General features: G+C 42.1%; 1 protein-coding gene across 2 annotated transcripts in view; it reads left to right on the top strand.

Annotated features, from left to right (window-relative positions):
- Positions 1-619: 619 nt before the first annotated feature.
- The window catches only part of dmrt1 (doublesex and mab-3 related transcription factor 1), a 34,571-nt gene continuing 11,529 nt past the window's right edge, over positions 620-23,661 (top strand). Inside the window, exons 1-4 of one of the 2 annotated variants that reach the window (XM_084945614.1) lie at positions 620-973; positions 4,358-4,526; positions 5,704-5,861; positions 15,264-15,438. In XM_084945614.1, coding sequence (XP_084801740.1) covers positions 758-973; positions 4,358-4,526; positions 5,704-5,861; positions 15,264-15,438 — 718 coding nt within the window. In that variant the 5' untranslated portion in view covers positions 620-757. Of the gene's footprint in view, positions 974-4,357; positions 4,527-5,703; positions 5,862-15,260; positions 15,439-23,661 lie in introns of both variants that reach the window. The other variant, XM_084945613.1, reaches the window with a different exon arrangement.

Below are 23,661 nucleotides of genomic sequence, written 5' to 3'. Positions count from 1 at the left end.
CCTGTCTATAAATCCACCGGGCTGACTGACGGTGCGGAGGTCAGCTCAGTTTCAGCTCAGTCAAGCTGAGCAATTAATTAATTCACCAGCAGCCAAGGTGGGAAAAACACTGCAATAAATATGTTTCAGTGGGAAGATACTATAAATAATATTACACTAATAGTAATAGTTATTTTAATTTGACAGGCAGAATAATTTCCTGTATTTAATTTGGGGGATAATTGGCATGAACGTAGTTAAGTTAAATCTTTAGATTATAACACAGAGTCATGGTTATATTCTGTTACCTACTTGGCCCACGCGTTGGTCCTTCAGACTGCAAAGCTGGCACAGACTGAGTTAAAGTCCAAAGAGTATGCCTTTTTTCACTTTGCAAAGCCATCAGGTGGCCTCTGAGGACACTTTTCTGGTCCTTGCACCTCATAAGAAGAATTGTATTGAATTTTAAATTGTGTTTTTGAGTCAATATTTTTAACTCGTGACTGGAGAGAGAAAAACGGGAGGCCTGCAGAATGATGCTTCTGTACTTCCAGCTCTCTCCCCCGCATTGTTTCCTCCCACTGGATCCCAGGCCTTCCGGGAAAAAAACAAAAAGCAGGGTGTGGAGGGACAGTGACCTTACAGCCTCCAGCCTGGCACCAGTGCATATCTTATCAGCCAGCCTCTGCTTGGGCTCAGCAGCAGCAGACCTGTCCGTGTGCACACGTCTTCTCTGGGCAGGTCCAACAGTTATCAGCACTCCTTATTGCCGGGACCCATGAGCCAGGACAAACAGAGTAAGCAGGTACCGGATTGCAGCGGACCGATGTCCCCCAAAGCCAAGAAATCCCCCAGGATGCCCAAGTGCTCCCGCTGTAGAAATCACGGATACGTGTCTCCACTGAAGGGACACAAGCGCTTTTGCAACTGGAGGGACTGCCAGTGTCCCAAATGCAAATTGATCGCGGAGAGGCAGAGAGTCATGGCGGCCCAGGTAACTCAGTTTAGGCGCCCGTTAGCGCGGCTAGCTGCAGCTGAGAGCAAAACTGCTTTTTAACACCAAGCCAAACGTTTTGTGACCACACACAGCCACACAGGCTGTTTGGGACTTTCTATTTATGTCTGTGGACTTTTAAACCCTGTTTGCTGCGGGTGAGTCTGTTCATTAGTAATAACCACCCAGAAAGCAGCTAGCCAAGTTCGTACAGAGCTAACAGTTAGCTGCCTCACGGAGCTAAAGTTCAGCTGCTCACATTTATAACAGATACTTACAAAAAGCAAAATCAATTCATTTGTAACTTTGTAATTTGAAGTGACAATTTAAGAGTAAAATAACATTTTAAATGTATTAAGTTACTAAAAATAACCACGTTTTTTTTCTTTTAAAGAATATTTTTGTTGGTTCTTCCAGTATTTCCCCCACACTGATATCTACTGTTTTTTCTTTGAGCTTCTTTAAATCCATATGTTGTTGATTCTGCTCTCACTTTTTTTAAACATTATGTTTATTGAGTTTTATATTACAGAACAAGCAAAGATTAATAGTACAGTTAACATGAGATTTATATTAAAGAACATAGTCTCTGCTCTCACTTTTAATGATCTGTCCTGTAAAGAACGCTTTAATAACTGAAGTTTATTGTCTTTTTTAAATAGACTGTATTTAATTCTATTGAAAACTTTTTTTTTAGCAGGAAACGCAGCAAAATTTAGAAAACAGTGGCTTTTAAAGTCAGTAGTGCTGGATAATTTCCTCATTTTCTAAAGAACAGATGAATAATTTGGTCTAGCGTGGTCAGGTGTGTGAAAACTGATTTGGAAAGCTGTTTAAATAAGTTATTTGGAATTTCTGCTTGAAAGTGACTCTTACAGTGAACTGATACTAACAAAATGAGCAGATAAAGAATTAAAATGTCTTTTAAAAACATCATGTTTTACTCTTGACCCTGAGATACATCGATGCACAGAGCTGTCAGTTTACAGAAAGCTGAGCCGATCACCTGATTGATTACACCAATCATTGATTGATTGATTGTTAATTTATTGCAAACATGTAAACAATATACAGGTACATTTAGAAAAGAAAATAAGAGAGAGAAAAAAAATACTATACAAAAATCAATACATTTCAATATTGCTACCATTCTGATTCATTTACACGTTGAAAGGGAAGAAGTACACACTTATTTGATCCCACCCCTTTGCCATAAATTATCATTCAATATTTAGTCAGCTTCCTTACTGATATAATTTGTAATAAAATAGTGAACAGATTTCTAATATACTATATCCTGTACTATCACATCATGATTTTTAATAGAGACATTCACATAATTTCAATATTTTCCTTTTCTTTATAGTTCGAGAAGATCATATTTTTATAACTCTTTTTGAACTGTTTTGTGTTTGGACGTTGCTTTAATTCCATATTCAGACTGTTCCACAGTTTCACTCCATGAACAGAAACACAAAAGCTTTTTCTTGTAGTACGCACCTTCTCTGTTTTGAAGTTACAAAAACCCCTTAAATTATAACTTCCTTCTTTCAAAACAAACATACTCTGAATATTTCCTGGCAGTTCTTTATTTTTTGCTTTGAATAGAATTTGTGCTGTTTGGAATTTCACTAGATCGTCAATTTTCAATATTTCCGACTGCAAAAATAGTGAGTTTGTATGTTCCCTATAACCTGCACTGTGGATGATTCGAATTGCTTTTTTTTGAAGAGTAATAGAATAGAATAGAATAGAATAGAATTCAACTTTATTGTCATTGCACATGCACAGGTACAGGGCAACGAAATGCAGTTTGCATCCATCCAGAAGTGCTTTAGTGATATAGATATATTACAATATATATTAGCAATAATATAGATATGTAAGTATATTACAGAAATGGGTCTATTATGGTATGTTATAATGTACACGGTATGAAGTATGTTGTGAATATTCTATAACTATAGGTATGTACAGGCTGTAGTGAGTACAAGCTATGTACAGGATATGAACAGGATATAAATATGAAAAACTATACAGAATATGAAATAAATAACTTTACAGAAATCTGAGATATACAGTTATACAGAAATGGGAACTATGCAAGTTGTAAACAGTTGTAGGGTTAAAAATTATCGTATGTACAGAATGATTATTTACAGAGCTATACAGTAGTGCAGTTAAGATAAATTAGATATGTGGATAATTTCTACAGTATCTATATAAAGTGCTAGTGGTTGTGAGTGGTGGTTCAGTCCATGTTATTATTGTGTGTTTGAGGGTACAGTTGAATGTAATGTTTTATAGTTGTTGCCCCAGACCTCTGCACAATAGCTTAAGTATGATGAAACCAGTGAACAGTAGAGAATATGAAGTGATGTTCTGTCTAATACCTGTTTTGCCTTGCTTAGTATTGCAATGCTACGTGATACGTTGGAATGAATATATCTTACGTGAGCTCTCAGTTAAGTTTTTCATCTGTTATTACCCCCAGAAATTTATTTTCACTGACTCTTTCAATATCAACACCATGTATTTGAATCTCAGCATTTGTATTTAAACGACTATTTCCAAATAACATAAGTTTAGATTTATTTAAATTTAATGATAATTTGTTTTTATCGAGCCAGAACTTGACTTTACTTATTTCATATCCTCCAATAAATTCTGCAGATCATCACCAGAGCAAAAAAAATGTTTGTATCGTCAGCAAAGAGAACCATTTTTAATACTTTGGACACTTTACAGATGTCGTTAATGATGTTGAATTTTGGACCCAAAACTGACCCCTGGGGTACACCACAAGCGATGTGCATACATAAGGAGCAACCACCATTTAATTTCACAAACTGTTTCCTCTCACTTAAATGACTCCGGACTCAATCTAAAGCGACCCCTCTGACACCATAACGTTCCAGTTTTCTTATTAATATATCCTGATCTATAGTGTCAAATGCTTTTGTCAAGTCTCTGAATAACCCAGCCACATATTGCTTTTTGTCTATGGAATGTGAGATGTATTCTATTGACTCTAATAGTGCCAATGATGTTGATCTGCTTGATCTGACTCCGTACTGACTCTCGGTGAGTCGTTTATGTTTAAATTTTTCCAGTCGGTTGTTAAACAGTTTTTGAAGAATTATAAACAACAAAGAGCTGCTGGTTTCATCTCGCTCAGCAGCCAGGAGCGTGTTTTCAAAATCATCTTGTTTTATGGCGATATCAACAGTTTATCTGCACACAAACAATCTTATTATTGTCTAATCAGGTGTAATTACAATTTTCAGATGAGCCTCTGTTTAAATCTGTTCTGGGGAGTCAGCAGATAAGGGCAATGTTTGTTTCATGCTCGAGGTTCCTTATCAAACCTCTCCTCCCTTCCAGGTTGCTCTGAGGAGGCAGCAGGCCCAAGAAGAAGAGCTTGGGATGTGTAGTCCAGTGTCTCTGTCCGGTTCTGAGATGATGGTCAAGAATGAAGTTGGAGCAGACTGCCTGTTCTCTGTGGAGGGACGGTCCCCGACACCTACCAGCCACCCCACCTCTGCTGTCACAGGTAACCTCGTGTTACATGGACCTCGTCAGATTTTGTTGTGTTATGAATCTTATTAGAAACACTTCAAAATGTAAATTGGAGATCTCCAGTGTTTTTAGTTATTAAACAAAAACAATGCTATTAACGTGTCAAAAGTGTCTGAAAAATTCCAGTTAATTCTCTCAAAGACACCTCTTGCACCTGTGAGGTCTGGACACAGGTCAGCGTTACTGCCTGCACTTCAGCTGCAAGTCACTTTGTTCATGTGCTGGTCTGAGAAGCATCCACCTGCCTGCACTCCCTCCTTCTCTGTTGTGTGCCTGTCTAGATAAACTAGTTGCCCCTCACTGAATTAATGTTGTTGCTTTTTTAAAATGTTAATTGATGTTATTGGTAATCCAAGACTGAACAACATCCTGTGGACTGAACACGTTTCTAGACGAGAACAAGAGACTCTGTGATAACAAAGGACACTAGAAACTTGAAAATATGTCCTTGAGTTTTTCTTCCAGGTTGTGTGGAAGCTGACACAGGAGAGTGTTTCGCTGATAGCGCTTGAATGTGATTTTGGGTCAAGGCTGCTCTTATCTTGCACTTTGCATGTTTGTATGTGTGTTCCTTTTATTTTGAGGGAACGGGGGGTAGAGATGAAGATTGAGGTATAAAAAGGAGTGGAGCACTGTGTGGAGCTGCTGATGGCAGGAGTTGGGACAGTAAATGTGATCATGTTTGGCTCCAGTGGTGCACAGTGTCTTCCCTGTGCAAAGATCAGGGTCTGCCTGAGAAGAATGTGTCCTTGCTGATAAGAAACGTACAACCGAGAGTGAGTAATGATGACTTAATGGTCATCTTCATCCTGAAAAATGACAATTTTATGTTTGACACCAAGTACAGCTGTCACCTGAAGATGGAGCTGTTGGGCAGCATGTTTCAAAACGAACTCTTTCTCTCTCCTTTAATGATCTGAACAAGTGTAACTTAAATACTGAGAGAAGTTAATTGTTACATTTTAGCATCAGTAAAATGTGAGACTGGCTTAACGAGACTTGTTTCCTTGTTAAAATTGCAACAAAACACAAACATTGAAAACATCCTGAACATCATATTTTAAATTACCTGACAGTGCTGAAACAACCAGCCACAGACTTGACTCTTCATCTTCTCGGTCTCATCGTGTTTTGTTTGTTTTTGTGTCCAGGGACCCGCTCAGCATCGTCCCCCAGCCCATCAGCCGCTGCCAGGGCTCATACCGAGGGACCGTCTGACCTCCTGCTGGAAACCCCCTATTACAATTTCTACCAGCCTTCGCGCTACCCCACCTACTATGGAAACCTTTACAACTACCCGCAGTACCAGGTGAGCCACAGCAGCGACAGTCAGTGTGATCAGGAGCTAATGAAGGCGTGAGCGTTGGTCCTGCTTGTTGGATACGTTGATTTGACAGGAATTTTAAACAGCTGGGTGAGCTCGGCAGGACAAATCTGTCCGTGTGCGTCAAGCTACAATTCATAATCTTATTACTTTAACCCAGTTACATCAAACCTGACCCGCTACAGGGGATTAACTGTTGTGGCTTCAAATATAAAAGAACCGCTTTTGTGTTGGAATGTTTTTCATGTTTAGAAACAGGTCTGCACATAGTTTATTGTTCGTGTAGCAGCAAAGCCTGTAAAGCAGCATGTAAGAAATTCATGGCACAGAAACGGGAGGTAAGCAGCTTTACGGCGCTTCAGTCGGGAAAGGCTTCGCTTTCACGCCAACTTATCACGAGAGTGTCGTGTTTCTCTCAGACAATCACTGGTGTTAAACCAGTGTTAAACTGGTGTTAAATGATCCTCATTTTAAATGAGGAGTGTTTGTCAGATTGGCACTGATTTGTTATATATGTAGACAGTCACAGCCCAAAAATACTTGTAACTCACAGTTTTGATTATGTTAAACTGATATTTTAATGTCTAAATTCCAGCCTCTTGTTGGGTTTGTGGCTATAAAGAGATCTCACAGGTCCGTTTCACTAAGTCAGTGTGCAGGCTACACTGCTTTTATTTGCCAGTTACTTTGGACTACATAAACAGAAAAGCCTAAATCTGAAGCGTACGTGTGAAGTTGCTTTGCATTTAATCTTCTGGGGTGTCTTCACTCTGTCAGTAGGTCTGCAGCTTCTCAGTGCTCCAGGTCATGGCAGTTTTAAGTGCTTGAACTGAAAACAGCTGGAACATTTTGATCATTAGGATGTTTCACCCGTCATCCGAGTGGCATCTTCAGTGCTCAAAACTCAGGTAGTTTTTCCCCAATGCAGGGGCCAAAAGGTTGATTCTGTTCATCTTCACGTTTACATCATCATCCGCATCCAGGTGACTTCTTCAGTCTCAGCTGACTGCAGGTTTCAATCTTATAAACAGGACATTTGCATAATGACTGAAACCAGCCCACTGAAGGAACAATGGGCTACGAGGTCAATTCATTGATCATTAATATGCAAATCATCATGAACATTGATCAACAACCACTGATTAAGTCAGCTCAGACTGAAGAAGTCACTTGGATGATGATGAAACTTACCTGGATGTTTGAGCCTGAGCATCAAGACACCTTAATGCAGAGGTGTCAGACATAAGGCCCGGGGCCCAGAATCAGGCCACCACTGACTCCAGTCTGACCCAATGGATGTTTTACAGCGCTTCTTATTAATAAAGACCTCCCCCATGATAGGGCTGTGTGATATGACCAAAATCTCATATCCCGATATAAGACATCTATCGTCCGATAACGATATAAATCACGAAAATGTAACATTTTCTGTAAATTCTGTGAATCTCGGGTTGCTGAAGTGTTTCCAGCTGGGCGTCATGTAGCTGGAGTCGAGTGTTTTAACCGATTCATGAAACGATACATTTTTAGACATAAGTTGTAACGCCGCCGTTTTCTTTGTGAGTATTTATTACACGGCGTGCTGCGGGGAAAAGCCTGTTCCAACGTTTGAGTCTAAGGTTTATTTTTTAGCACCTGGCGGCTCTTTTTTAATTCTCATCCATAAACACTCTGCATCTTTCACGTGATTCGGTTTATTTTGAAAAGTCTCAACAGGATCTTGAGCTTTATTCTGAAAGGTTTATGTGAAAAATAAACAAGCGGACACAGGATGGTTTTACCGTCGTTGTTGCTAATGACAACGCATAAAAACAGGCGTTTGTCCGTCTGTAGTGTGGTTATATTACATATAAGAGAAAGAGAGAACTTTAAGAAATGAATATAGCCACTACAGCGACCATCAAAAGGATGAAAAATATTGCCGTAAACAGTTTATTTTGCGACACCACAAAACAAACGATAGCGTAAAATGAAACGATAGATGTTTTTATATCGTCATCCGATATATATGGTTATATCGAACAGCCCTACCCCATGATCATTCATACTACACCACAGTAACTCGGTTAAACATATGTTTACATGACAGAAAAGTTTCGTTTTTTCAGTGTTTAATATGAAAATGTTTCTTTTTAATAGTGGATTCACAAGAATTTATTTCTTACAGTTTAATCCCAAAGAGTCGTGTTGACTATACCGTCATGTATCTGAGATGAGCTAAAGTTGAACTTTCTCACTTTGGGGTTTCTGAGGGTGCAGTTAGACTTCTTTACACTGACAGAACGCAGAGTTTCACTGGTCCCGCCCCCTGAAGCTCAGAGTGGGCCCACCATATAAAATGAGTTTGACGTCCTTGCCTTAGTGGTCACTTTATAGTATGTTACAGTCCTGCAAACCCAGAGGATAAAGATGCGTCCAGTTTCTGACTCCAGGTCCGCTGCCTCGCTCTTACTGCGCTCAAGTACAGACCTCTGTTTAAATCACTGAAATGAATTTGGGGCTGATTATACTGGATGTTTACTGCTCGGTCAAAAGAAAAGCGATGAAAATCAATCCAGTGTTAAATCATCTTTAAGGATATTTTAGTGAACTAAAGGTGTCTAAAAACAAAAACCAGCTGTGAAAAATAAAAATCAACTCTAGACTTTGGATGGCTGCAAATTAACTGCATTCACAAAGTGTTTGTATTCAGATAACTGCTCTGAACTTATGTATAGAATAGAATAGAATAGAATAGAATAGAATAGAATAGAATAGAATAATCCTTTAATTGTCCTGCAGGGGGAAATTTGGTTCTAAAAGCAACAAAAAAACACCTATACAAGCAGAAGAGGACACAGGACGGAGACACACAAAATCTTTACGTATTTCCATCATGGACAATCGTTACCAAAACAGTTCTGTGCTGTTATTAAAATTAAAGTACAGATAAATGGCAAACCCAGGCTGTAGTGTGCAAACAGAGCAGGATATGAAAGTAGTTTAAATAGTTAAGAATATTTAGAATAATTAGAAAAGTGCAGATTGTGTATCGTACCTGTGCATTAAAAAGTAGACGTGTAACTTCCAATAAGTTAGTGTATATAAACTGAGAAAAGTAGTTGTAACAGTAGTAGTTGTTCGGTTGATTAGTGGAAATTTACTCCACGACTAAAAACATTGAACCCAACACTGAAACTAACAAAGCTGAACCCAAAACTCTTAACAAGTAAACCAAAACAAGCAAACCTGCTGTGGAAAGTGAAGAAAAGTGAACAGATTTCAGAACAAAATAGAAATAAAAACTCTGATGTTGCTGTATGTTTGCTTATTGTAATCACATTACATTTCAAAACAGCCCCAACTGATTTCTAACAGAAGCCGCCTGACGAACGATGTCTGTCAGAACAGTTTAAAGGACTAAATGAGGGGAAGTGTTCATGTATGAGACTGATGAGGAACTTGAACGTGTCCTGATGGAGAAGGTTTGACGTCTGTGTTAAGGAAATGTAACCGAGCTCCGTCAGTGATGCATCAGTGTGTCCTGTGCTCAGATAACCATATACGTGGTTATACCCAGGTCACAATTCAATTGAAAAAAGTCAGCGCTGATGGTAAAAGAAAGAGCAGGGCACACACACACACACACACACACACACACACACACACACACACACACACACACACAGTAAGCTTATGCATGGAGCAGATTAGATCTATAACTCTCCTGCGTTTGTGTTTTTATGAAGAACATTTGTACCCCCTCTCTCCGCCCCCTCCTTCTCTCTCAGTTGCCCCAGTAGCAACGTCTACTTTTGGGGTCACTGCCTCCGCGATCCTGCCCGCGCACAGCAGAGCCTGAATTGCAAAGGTTAATGGTATTGTCTGTCGGCAGAGGAACACACCGCTATGCCTCAGCGCCCGAGGGAGAAAGCCAGCACATTAATGCTAATCAGTTAGCGCTCTTTAGCATAATTTGGCCATCCGCTTTTGTGATTTATGATATTTTCAGTGAAGTTGTCAGGTTGAGAGGGCTACGTGCTGTGGTTATTCAATATCAGAGGCAGATTTTTTTGTATTTGCACAAGGAGCTGATTTAATGAAGATGAGTTTTAGAGCAGCAAACACTCAATAAATAATAGTCTGTAAGTAGAAAGGTGGGATGAAATAGTTCATTGCCTGATTTTAACATTTGGTTAAAAAGAACGAAAGTGTGTCTCCTTTACCCGTCCTAAACCTCCAGTTTAGTGAGCTGCATTCAGATTTTAGTATCCCAAACTGAAGCGAGTCCTTGAGTTGCTCACTTTAGATTTTGTCTCCATATTTGATGCAAAGCAGTTATCGCTGTCCTGTTTCTGCACGATGCAGAGAGCACGCCTGAGTTAATGCAAGCCCAACAGTCTTTAACTTTTCATTCGTTGGGGTTTTTCTCAAGGTGTCCCTTTATAAATACAACATCTCATTGTGAGTGCATAAATGACACTATGCACATCTATAAATCGGTTGATGCTGACAGAGGTGATGGCAAAGGCGAATCATCATTAATTGTGGATGGATCTACTATGAAATTTCCAGAACTAAGAAATAAATGGTTTTCTTCACTGTGAGGCAGGAAACTCCTGACAAAGTGTGTAACAGGAGAAAAATCTGTACAGTTCACCTTGTTGTTGTAGTCGTGGGCTCACGGTCAGAATAATCTTGGTGGCTCATATACATTTTTTAATTTAAACACTGGTTTTCAGCCATGCGTCCATATTCTGCTGCTGATCTCAGAGGCAGCAGTCTAAGCAGGGACCTCCTCTAGCGCTGAGGCGTCACCAAGCTGGCTGAGAAACATAATCTGACCAGTGTGCCCGAGCTCTTCCTGTGGTCTCCTACTGGTAGGACTATGATTCCTACGATGCCCAAACCACCTCATCTGGTTTCCTTATAGAAGAGTAGCAGCTTTACTCTGAGTCCCTCTCAGGTGACCGAACTACAACTACTGCTGGATGGAACAGGGTTCACACTGAAATGAGCTGTGGGCCCCTGCTGGCACTGTCGTCTCACTGGAGGGTCACTGTAGTGTTCAAGTAGTACAAAAGGAACAAAGAAAAACTGAGCAGTAAATCGACAGCTTTGATTTCACGCTCAGCTCTCTTCACCGTAAAGATTGGTACAGCGTTCAGATCCCCGCTGACTCCTGCTCCTCTCTCCACCCACTTGTGAACCCGACCCAGAGATACTTGAACTCCTCCCAAACACACCATTTTCTGGCCTCTGACTTTTCTTCCCAGCTGCTTCACGCTTGGCTGCAAACCCTGCAGTTTAAGCGAGAGGTCACTTCCTGATAAAGCCAGAAGATCGGCAGAAAGCACAGAGGTGATCCCGAGGCCACCAAGCCAGAAACCGCCGGCCACACTTTACTGTGCCCGGAAATTCTATCCATGAAAGTTACGAACAACAAGTTTCAAGTCAAACTTTGTTATTTTTTATAATTCTGCATCTGCTTTTTGCCAGTTTGTTTTCGTCTGTTCTGTTTTTATGTTTTATTGGCACTTCGTAACGCCTCACTCATGACTGAGGTGAAATATGCATTTCAGTTAAAATCATTAAGCTAATGCATCATAATAAAGAGATGCGCAGGTCCTGAGCTCTTCCCACTGTAACACCAGAGGAAACAATGTGGTCTTTATCAGTGGAAGGCCATCTGCCTCCTCCTTTTCTCCTGTGCACTCAGTGATGCTTGGCTGTCATGCAGGTGGATGATGATAATATAAGGGTAGTGTAGAGCTTCCAGACAGGAGATGGTGCCAGATAAGAAGACAGGCCCTCTCAGGGAGGTAAGGAAGCCCCTCCTTAAGGACTCAGCTACTTATCTGGGCAGTTCAGAGGAGGCACTGTAGGTCTGTGAGCAAACCGCCACGTACAGCCGTCTTACACGTTTGGCACAAGTTGTTACTGATGTCATGTTGATAATGGTGGCTTTCTCTTCACTCGCCATTTATTTCAATATTAATATCAGTGCTGTCTGACATGTGCCTTGTTTAAAACGCTTTGGTTGGTGGACATCCAGGTGTTCTCCAGACTGAGTGCAAATAAGGCAAAAACTGCACACGTGATCTGTCCACTGCTGAAGCAGCCGATGCTGCACGCCTGACCCGACAGGCTGATATTGAGACACATTTGCATGTGCACGTCCAGTTTGTAGCAGTGGCCCTTGTTATACTTTAGTCTTGACCACAGAACTCGTAATATTTTAAAGAAATGCTGCTTTGATGTTAAACTGCACTTTGCAGTAAAAACTGAGCAGCAGTTTCTTCATTCGCTTACAGGCCTGCAGACTGTTACTGAGGGCTGCTGCTGGCCTGCAGACCACACTGTGAATTGTTCCATATTCATGCCCATGTCTCCTTTCCTTTAACAAACAAACAACCTTTATTTGTCACATACACAATTATACAGAGTACAACATGCAGTGAAATTCTTGTGTCCAAGCTGCGAACAGGCTGCAGACTTAGCTGCGGGGGTTGGGGTTTTGTATTTTTGCATGGGGGGTCTAGCCAGGACCCTTACTGGATACCGGGTGGGAATCAAACTTGTGACTCCCGTTTCGAAGGTGTGTAGTCTTACCACTACACCATCCAGCTTCCTTCCCTCCGCTTGAACTGGAGTCGGCTGATTCAGGCACAAGTGTGCAGAAAAAAAGGCGCCTTTGATTTTTCCTGCTCATCCTTCATGCAGATCATTAAAGATTTGCAATGCAAACAGCAGCATATTTGTACCTGTAATGGCGTTACTGAATTTAGTACAATAACGTGTTAAATTACTGCAAAAAAAAAAAAAGTTTCATGCGTGCATGTGGAAAAGATTAAGAAACAGCAGCGCGACCTCTGCACAGACCTGAGCGAGCACCAGTGAGAATGATAGCCCGCTGCAAACCAGCATGACTGAAGGCAGCCGTAGAGACGTTACTGCAGGTTAATAGGACACTTTATTAGATTCATCAGTAAGATAATAGAAGGGTATCAGCTGGCACTGCCATCAGCTGATCAGCCTGGAATTAAAGTTAAGCTTGACTGTGTGACTTAATTCAACTCTTATCACTGAAGGACATGTTTTTGTTTCTGTTTCCAAAGTTTGATGCTTTAGGTGAGCGTGTTAGGGTGAAGCTGCACTTTGACTGATGAGGACACACACAGTTTATTTATAGCACACAATCATAAACATTTGAAATGAAAACCTACACTGTTCACAGAAAAACACAGTAAACTGGAAATAATCTGATAAAGCAGTGGTATTCAGATTTCTCTGGGCGTGTCTGCTTCATGAAAACTTATCATAACCACGTGGTCGGTGTGAATAACCTGATTATGGGCGCGTGTCTGAAGGACATCCCAGGCAGCTGGTTATCATCTGGGTTTTTTGAGCTGCTTTCATTATTTTAACCGACACATTTTGAACCTGTTTGTGATCATTTCTCCTGACTTTACTTCTTCGTTGGTGTTGCTTCCAGCTTCAGCTTCCCATTTATCGCTCCATAACCCCCCACAGCTTTGTGAAAGCCTGATTGGTGGCTGGTGGATCCAGCTGCTGTCGAAGGTTTATTAATCATCTGTGGGGAAAATATGTTTGAACACCATTTGTCTCTTTGTGTGAGAACACCAACACTGAGCTAATTTAAAGTCCTGCTTTTTACAAAGTGGCACAAGCTATCACATGACTTGATGACAGGTCAGATGATGTGGACGAACAGTTAGCTACACACTGTGGCATCGTGCTGATAGTTTAAACCCGGGGATGTGCTCGCCGCCTCTGGATGTAAACATATGGAAAAACTCAGCCTCGGCGAGCAACTTTGACAGTTTTGTTTGGTGCTCCGTGTGTCCCGCTTAACCATCAGCGCGGTGCACTTTCAAGACTCCAGTTCCAATCTCTATTGTATTTTTCACGGCCTAATGCAGGAGCCGAGTGTAGCTTAAATAACAGTTTATAAAGCTGTCGCAGAACCGATGGTGTGGACAATACGGGTGACGTATTACAGCCTGACAGAAATCAAATTCCATAAAAATGAAATTGAAAACCCTCAGCGAGGCGGCCTTGCTGCTGAGTAGACAGCTCGTTTTAAAGTTTTCAGAGGACTGAGGAAAGCCAGCTCTGGGTGTTGCTGCCCATTTTGAGAACAAGCTGCAGGCCTGTGAAATCACACACTGCTAATTTTCTGTCATATATTATTTTACGGCTGTATTTCTTTCTGTCACTCTGAGTTGTTAAAGTGTTGCCTGTGAAAATCTGATGTATGAGATGAAGGATTTTACAGTCAGAATCTGTGAGTGGACTCACACAACAGCGGCGTTTATGTTGTATTATAAATATATCCAGTGGTGGTGTTAGCGGGCTTTGATGTTCTGATGAAAGCCATAAAGCCAGTGTAAACCACTGTAACCTCACAGAACTGCAGGAAATAAACTGTATTTTATATAAAACCTTTATTTAAAGTGCAGATCTTAAGATCATGTGACCCCAGTAAGGCGTATAGCCTCTGTTGAACCAACGGCTGGTGTTTGGCTCACAGAGCAAAAGTCACAGGAAAGACTTTTTAAAGCCGGAACAGTTCTTTGTTCTTTTGAACAGTTCCCATGAAAATCTCCAGTTTTTTATCAGCATGTCTTTAAGCTCAGTTTTTTTAATTCATCATGTAGCTACCAAGATATCAGCTCAGATGGAAAATATTTAAACACCTCAGAAAGAAATCCCCTTGTGTGCAGCTAAGATTTCAGTGTGAGCATTTAAGATCAGGACATTTTTGTCGCGAGCAAAACCAAATGTAGACTGATGTTAATTTTAGCTGTTTGCTAATCTATCATTATTGCATCTATAACAAACAATTAAAAAGAAGCGCCAGAAACACCCTTCAACTCTGTTATGAGTGACGTTGTATAGTTTGTCCACCAGAGGGCGCTCTGCAACTTCTCCAATAGCAACAAACATGTTTGGAACCAACAACCAGCTGATCCAAGAGTAAACAAGTAGATAAATAACTGCACACAACAAATGTTACAGATCTGTTTAGGTTTTGTTTGTCTGGAGGCAAAAAATATATATTTAATATCATATTAAAAATCCGATAATTAAAACATTTTGTTTCTAGTCTCGTGTTGTTTCTGTTGTCATCTTGATGGTTTTGTTTCTGCCCAGCAGGGACCCCAACATGAACTTTTATCAAGAACTATTTAATCCTCATACTACACCTTCAACCATGGGTCAGCTCCTAAATATGAAGACTGACCTTAATTCAGATCTTTGGTGGATTAACGAGGACCTCCAGGCCTCCACTTTCTGGACCTTTGCTGTTTATTCACAGCATGCAGTGTTTGTATGTTTTTAATCTAAAAGTGCCTGTCTTTGTGTTTTACTTGCATAAAGCAGATGCCTCATAGCGATGGCCGCCTGCCCAGCCACAACGTGTCGTCTCAGTACCGCATGCACTCCTACTACCCAGCAGCCACCTACCTGACTCAGGGCCTGGGCTCCACCACCTGTGTGCCACCCTTCTTTAGCCTGGATGACAACAATAACAGCTGCTCTGAGACCATGGCAGCCTGTGAGTGACACACAACAACACGGGACACACACTTCTCAGGCTCCATAAACCTTTACCCAGACTTTATCAACAGTACATGGAAGGGAGGATTGCACTCGAATCCAGAGCGCCATAAAATGTACTTTTTACTTTGACTAAACTTTTTTACTTCCTGCTTCTGATGCAGTTCTGTGAAAGCAGGTCTGACCCGAGCGTTTCTGAAGCTACAAAGTTAAAAACAGTACTGCTCTGTTTCTTTTTGGCATGTTTAAAGATGAAGTAGATTTGATCCCCTGATCTCTGCAGCTCTCGATTTCTGGCACTTGCCAATCTCAGACGCTGATCTCTTCTTAACGTAGCTGCTGACGGAGGTGGCTTGGATTTTGTGCCTTTCTCATACCTGTGAATGTGGGCTCATCAGATTGTGTATGTGTTGCTTCACATGTTCAGCACAGTGTTTTTGGAACTTTGTAAAGACTGCATGTAAGTGCATGATAAGAGAGAAGATCCAGCATAAAGCAGAAGAGATAGAGGGAGGCTGGTTGACTAATAAGGCCAAATGGAAATTAAGGACATTTAAAGGATTTGCTGTTTGATGGTTTTCAGGCAGGATAAGCTTCAGATCAGGATTCTGGCTCTGCAGCGGACGTCGTTATTAGATTTAAATGTGTTCAGAGAGCACATGACATAATCTTAACAACTCTCAGATAAACTTGTTAGTAATAGAGGACTCCAGCATGCAGAGGTTCACATTTGCATGAGCACAGTGGGAGTGCAAAAGCTGGTTTGACTGAGACATTGAGGGTCTGATGCAGTTCTTGAGGTCTGGGTTAATATATGCGATAACTTCTCTTTGTTTGTTTTTTGTCATTGTAGGGTTTGATGTCTTGATTTTGTGTTTTGATTTCTTTGGTGATTTTTATTATTTGTTGTAGTTTCTGTTCCCTCGAAGGATCTCGGACTGTTTTTGCTGTTTTTTTGGTGACTTCCTGTTTTCATTTGAAGTGTCTGCCTTCCAGTTTTACTTTTGTGTCGTTTGTTTTGTGATTGTTGGTGCTGTTGTTGCGTTGAGTGCTCAGTCTTTGTTCATTTGTCTTCACACACCCTGACAGAAGGTGTCTCTCTGAGTTCCTGTGATGGAGCTGCGTCTGAGTCAGTGTTAAAACTCAGACTGTTGGACGGTCGTCTTATTTTCTGATGTTCTGTATCTGTTTCATGATTATTGCCGTTTTCTTTCACACCTGTTACCTGTACAGATCTGGGCTGTTCTAATCCACACCTCCCTCATTTTTGTGATCCTCTGATATATTTAGAATCATAAACCTGTAGGTTACATAAATTCTGTAGCAATTAGCATAAAAAAATCTCTTCTTTCTCTTTCCTCGTGTGTTTGCCTCTTATAAACCTTTGCACATTGCAAAGATTCAGTTCTATAAAGCCTTAAATAAAAGTTTTCTTTTAACTATTTCTGACACTCTGGCACAGGATAATCCATTTTTCCTTTCTTGCACTTGGCAACAGTGGGAAGGAAAAACTCACTTTTAACAGGAAGCCAGCTGGGGTGAAGGAAAGGGAGACATAAGGCACGCAGAGGAGGAGAGCCGGAGATTAATAATAACTAATGATAGGAAATGAATGAAAATGAGTCATAGATGCATCTTGGTTGCAGAGATTTATAACACTGTGAATATAACACTCAGTTCCCTTCATGCTTACATCTAAAAACTGGGTTTGTTTTATTTTTAAGGAACTAAAGATGAAGGTTGTATTGTATGTTATTGCTCATATATAAAGGATATAGGGGAAGAGCATCAACAGTACAACATAAATATCCTTCTTTCAATGAAACGGAGCGCTGACACCACCAGCATGGCAAACCTAAAGACCCCCACGTCTCTCCTTGTGTCTGTATTTGTTTATGACTTTCACCTGTCCTTTTCCTGTGGGGGTCCCACGTCAGCCCCCTGCTGTGAATCGCCATGCTCCATTACAAGATAACAACGCTCTCTGTGGGTGGCCCCGCAGTTAGTGGCAGAGGATCAGCCTGCCTCAGTCGGGTTCTTTCACCTTTATTGTGGTTTCTCATCAGGAAGCGTGTACTTGCATATATACCTGGAGACGTTTTTTTCATTAATCGGATTTTTAGCTTCTAACTTTAGAAATTAAATGAGCTTATGTGTTTTTAAAGATACAGAAACGGCCTTGGTGGCTTACTGAATGTAATAAAAACAGCACAGCAGATCCCCAAAGACATTAAAGTGGCTCAGTATAGCAGAGGGAGGTAGAGAGCAGAGCGCAGTGCAAAGAAGAGCTGTCATTTAAAACACTGACACGAAGGTTGATGGTTTATTTGAAATGACAGAGACTGTGAGGATGTTTCCTGAGTACACTGCTAACGTTACAGTTACTTTATGTGTTTAATGTTAGCTGCTGCAAACATTTTGACTGATTCCACATCGACACTGCGCTGTCTCACACAAAAATGTGCATTTCAGGGAATCATGAACTCATGCAGCACGAATTCTGGATGCAGGTCTTTGAGCTGTGTAGTTTTGCTTGTGCACTTCCTTCTTCTGATTCAGCTGTAAGGACAGACATGAACACTTGTCCCTTCACCTCAGTACAAACACTACAGAACAGAAACAACATTGATGGCGTTTTCAGGATTTTAAATGGTACCATAAGTGTTCGTCCTGGTGACATCTGCACTACTTTCTTACAAATGTGATTTTGCTTGAAGCATCTGAGCTGCCACAGGAAACAGAGCCTGCTTATCTCAGCCCAGGTACCTGTTCTCCTCCAACACATCAGGGACATAAAACACTCATTTGAAGTGCTGTTTTTGCGTTAAACTGTTGGTTAGCATGCGAGGAAAGAAGGTTGCCCAGCCTTGTGTAACTTCAGTGTGCAGGTTTTTCCTGTTGAATGATATGATTCAATATGTTTTAATGCCTCTTAAATGCACAACAGTGTTTGTAGGCACCCTAGTGTTTGGTGGCTGGCCTCTCCCTTAGAGATGGGGTGAGAAGTTCAGCCATCTGGGAGGGGCTCAGAGTAGAGCCGCTGCTCCTCCACATCGAAAGGAGCCAGCTGAGGTGGTTCGGGCATCTGACAAGGATGCCTCCTGGGCGCCTCCTGGGTGAGGTGTTCCGGGCATGTCCCACCGGGAGGAGGCCCCGGGGCAGACCCAGGACACGCTGGAGAGATTATATCTCTCGGCTGGCCTGGGAACGCCTTGGTGTTCCCCCGGATAAGCTGGAGGAGGTGGCTGGGGAGAGGGAGGTCTGGGCCTCTCTGCTTAGGCTGCTGCCCCCGCGACCCGGCCTCGGATAAAGCGGATCAAGATGGATGGATGTTTGTAGGCACGTATCATGTCTGTTAGACTGTGCTCAGTTTTGACTCTGATTAAATTGACTAATAAATTAGTCTCCATCAGATGTTATCGTTTGCTTGTTTAGATCTTCATTTTATTGTAAAAAGGTAAAATCAGTGCTACAGTAAAGATAAACCGAGAACCTCCCCACGTTGTCTCGTTTCTCATATTTTATTAAATCATGTTTCACTTCAGCCGACCTTCATCGGGTACAAAAACCAGTGTTTTTAAAATGTTCACTCCCATCCACCCGGCAGAATTCCAATTAGGGAATATTGGATGTTGAAACACTTGACACGTGTTTGCTGTTAATCAGATGATGGCGCATTATAATAAAAACACAGGAACAGACTCACTAACAGGAAGAAGCCTGTGACAGAAGCAGACTCGGGCACAGAGGATATCTGCTTCCATCGGTGGGGTGAGTGGGGTCTGCTGTGGGCTAATGCTGCAGCTACTGCTGCACAAGCTCTGATAATGTGGTTCTCAGAAGGAATAACTAAGCGTTTAAAAGGGAGGCCTGTTGGGTGGAGAATGTTTTTCCTTGACTCAGCTTATTGTCATCATGCTTGCTTAGTTCAGACACAACCAAACTTGGTGTGTGGGTGTGCGCCGTGTCTCCCAGAGCTGGAAGATAAAGCGTGTTTCTGCAGACAAGGCTGCGTTTAATATGTCCACTGTTAGATCACTCCTGTGCTTCTGTAAACGGCAGCGTGCATGTGTCAGGCCGCGGCCTTGATGTTTGCTGAGGCTCATTCACATCTTATCAGCAAGTTTTTGGACAATGACCATTTTTGTAACTTTGGCTGTGTGTGCATGTCAACTGAAACTGCCAAGAAGTGAACATTTTCAGCTTGGCTTCAACAACTGCATTAACCGTTTCAGGATTATAAACACTTTTATACACAACTCCATCATCAGAGGCTCAGGAAGTGGCAGATAATTGTTTTTTATCTGCCACATGAAAACTTGAAAACTTGATGTTGATGGAAGTGAAGGCGGCCGTCGTTAGACTGGAAATAAAGGCTCGTAATAAAGAGATGTGATGCAAGATGAGGTGACTGCTGGTTTTCTTTGTTGTTTTGGTGTAAAATCATGTTTCTGATTTGGAGTTCAAATGATGAGGAAGAGAAAACGTCTGTGTCCTGTGACAGTTTGGTTTGGGCCTCAGTTCACAGCCATGGTTCTGGTTCATACCTTCAGGTGCACGGTGGTGCAGCGGTTACTACTGTGGCCTCACATCAGGAAGGTCCTGATTCCAAATCCACCGCCCGGCCGAGACCTTTACAGACTTGTATGTCTGCTCACTCTTCCACAGTTCTCTTCTTCCTCTACTCTTTCAGGGTACTCTTCCTCCCACAGTCCAAAGACACGTTAAACTTAGTGGTTCTGAACTGGTCATAGGTGTTACTCGTGTGTTACCCCTGCAACAGACCAGCGACCAGGTGTCCAGGGAGCACCCCCCCCCCTCGCTCCACGGCAGCTGAAATAGGCTCCTGCTTTCTGACAAGCACTCGGGAAAATGGATGGTCGGGTTCATAACTTGTTTTTCTTTAGAGGGATGCACAACAGAAACAGTGTGAAATGTATTTTTACTACAGATCAGATCGCTTCATCATGGACCAGCCTGTTAAGAATGACATCATCGTTTGTACCGTGAGCTTAGTGTCAGCTAACGGTCACAGATACTGTCGTCGTATTTAAACAGAACAATTCAGTGTAATCAATGAAATTCACTCTTTTCCTAAAGATAACTTTTGAACAAGAACTTTAATTATTATAACAGCAGTCGATTAATCATTAATCAAAAAATGTGTTACTTATAAGACAGAAAGTCCAATAATTGACCTAAAATAACTTGTTTTGCTTTATGCAGTAACCAGAAGCAATCCAGCAAGAAAAACTGAAAAAATGACTCATTTTAAGGTTAATAAGTAATCAATTAATTTTTACATTTATAAATAAATAGTTGAGGTTAATTTTCTTCCATTCACATATTGATTTTGGACTGTTTACTGAACAAACTGAACACTTTGACGACGCCTCTTTGAAATTGGACATTTTCACTGATCTAAAGTCAAACAGTCATTTTTAGCTTTTGGTGATAGAGATACAATCTGGGTTATAAGTCCTGGTTTCAGGTCTGCATTTCAGAAACGGCTTTGCTGTGGCTGAACGTGCATCTGGTGCATCTCCGGATCAGTCGACGAGGAGGAAACGACTGTGAGCTGGGAGCCTCGCTGCCCTCCCTTCCACCTGGCAGCCAAGCAGCACCCTGTCAGATTTATCTCCCTCCCAGGATAAGGCTAATCATTTGGCCAAATACAGAGATCCAAATAACCTTCAGGAGTGCCACGTTGTCCTTTCCCCTCCCCTCCTCCTCTTCTTCCTCCACCCCTCTTCGCCCTCCCCCTTCGCAGGCCCCGCTGTCTCCGCAAAATTGCCTTCTGGAGTTAGTGAGCGGGAACAGTTAAGATTTACAAACAATGATGAAGCTTGTCATGCGTCTTTCTCCATCCGTCACGGCGGTCCGGGCGGAGCTGTGGGTAGAGCCGTCCCGGTGTTCTTCATAAAAGCCAGCTCTGTGTGAAATACGCCCCCGGCCGGCCTGTTTACTGCCCCGCGCTCGTCAGCAGCTCCGCCGCCGTAAATCGCCGAGCGGGAGGTGACAGTGCAGTCCATCAAACTCCCACCCCGCTTCGCTGCCCTCCCAACATCTCACCTCGCGCTACCCCCACCCCTCATCACTCCATATAGACACACACAAACCGCAAACACCCGCCCCGCTTCCTCGCTAAGATCTATCCGAGGAGGCTCAGATGAGCTGCCCGAAAAGAGTTATGGCGGTTTCGGTCTTACGGGAGACAGCCGCGCGCCCGGTCCGTCGGTGTTTATGTTCTTTCTTTTTTGTCCTTGTGTAGACTTTTTCAAAATTCACGAGAGCCCAAAGTTTGCGAGCTGTCAGCAACTTTCCTTCCGCCTCCTCTGACTCTGTTTTTAGACCTCGCCCGTCTGGCTGTACGTTTGTCTGTTTTTGTTATATTGGTGTCAGCGCGGCGTGCAGTCATTTAAATGCAAATCAGATTGTTGAGCTATTGCAGATGTTAATCCTGCTAATCGATAGACCTGTGTAAGCCCATTAAGTTAGAAATCCATTACTATCTTTCTAGATGATATTCTATTGATTTTTCTTGCTTCGGTCTACACTGTACTGTACGCCAACGTGAGTTACTGCGTATAAAGTCTGTCGTTTCGGCGTTCCCCTCCTCCTCGCGCACCCCCACAGTAACAGGCGGGGAAACAAACGGCGGGGAGATTGGTGTTAGTAAGTTTCTTTGTGTCGTGTGTAAAATGGGCTTTACCTGCTTTCAGATCAGATTTCTTTACACTCACATACAAAAAGAGTTAAGAACACACACACACACACACACACACACACACACACACACACACTCGGGCCGCACTCATTCCCGAGATGTCGGCAGGGCCTCTCGCTCTTTTGGATTTATTAAACCTGAAACAAATGGGTACCTGAAACCCAGGAGGTGACCTTTTCAGAGGGAGTGCTGTTTCATGTCATGTAGCAGCCAGAGTTCATTTCCTTGGTCACTGACAGGCTGACAACATCACTCAGCTCCGTGTGTGCGCTCCGTGTTGTTTCATTGGCTCAAAAACAAACGGTTGCTGCAGGAAGCAGAAGTTTTGTATTGATTATGGAGCTTAAAGCTCTCTATAGGATTTCTGTGACACACAGGAAAAAGCCGGGGTGTTGTTTAGTAAATAAAAAACAGGGACATACTGTGATTGTAGCTTCAGATTAAAACATGTGAGTTAAAATTGGACTCTTGTGTTTTTCCTTATTTTGTCCTTTTGCTCTAAATGCTGTAATTCAGTCCATGGTCTCCACACATGGATCTTTATGATGTCACTGGGAGTGGATGTCCCTATTGGATGTCTGCAGGTGCTCAACTTGGGCTCCTTAGAGAGTCAAAAAGACAGACATATTTTCCTGGTGCAAAAGCCTTCAACCTGTATTCTTTCTATCAGACACCAGGGGGCGATCGTTGTGGTCCCAAATACAGAGGAAAACTTCCCTCTTTATGCGTATGCTCATTGGCTACATACGTTCACCTGAACAATAGAAACGCAGCCTACAGTTCAACCACACAATGAATGAAAACTTTGAAATGGGACGAGGGCTGCGTCACGCCTCTGTCATCTTCACTGGGGACAGACTGGTTAACAATGCCGGAGTCTTTTCATTTAATGGCTGATATCAGAAAAGTGTTTGCTTGGTTAAAAATGCACTCGTCAGTAAAGTGCTTGACAGGATTGGACAGGAAAAAGAAAAGATGCAACTGTTCAGTAATTACCAGCTTTAAAAAACAGAAAACTCTGGGACACACACTTTTAACAACAAATTAAAATTTTAGTAACCCTGGTTATTAATTGGGTCACCTCTTCGAATATAAACGCGTTGCGATCTTTGCAGTTTTTCAGAATACGTTTTGTTAGCTGTTTGTTTCTGAGAGTCCCCGCAGTGTTCCCGTCATCGACGTGTGTCTGACTGAGTGGCCGTTGCTCACAGAAAAGTCCTGCGTGTCCTGTCAGGTTGTCTTCCACACTTTGCCGTGGTGCTAAGTGCCCTGATAGCCCGCGGGGCTGTGGACGGGCTAAATACCGGCGTAATTGTCTGCTCGGGGCACAAGCACCGCTGTAATGCGTTGTACAACCACCATTAACACAGGCCTGGGGCTGTGGAGACATTAAATGGCCAGGGCTGTGTAGTTTATGTCCTCTTCCCCTCACTCTCTATTTCTCTTTCCCTCTTACACACACACACACACAGACACACACACACACACACACAC

Source organism: Perissodus microlepis, chromosome 12 (genome assembly GCF_051167445.1).
Source record: "Perissodus microlepis isolate ML-2025 ecotype Zambia chromosome 12, ASM5116744v1, whole genome shotgun sequence".
NCBI classification, from domain to species: Eukaryota; Metazoa; Chordata; class Actinopteri; order Cichliformes; family Cichlidae; genus Perissodus; species Perissodus microlepis.
Note: the sequence above shows the minus strand (reverse complement) of the source record. Positions and strands in the feature narration are given on the sequence as shown.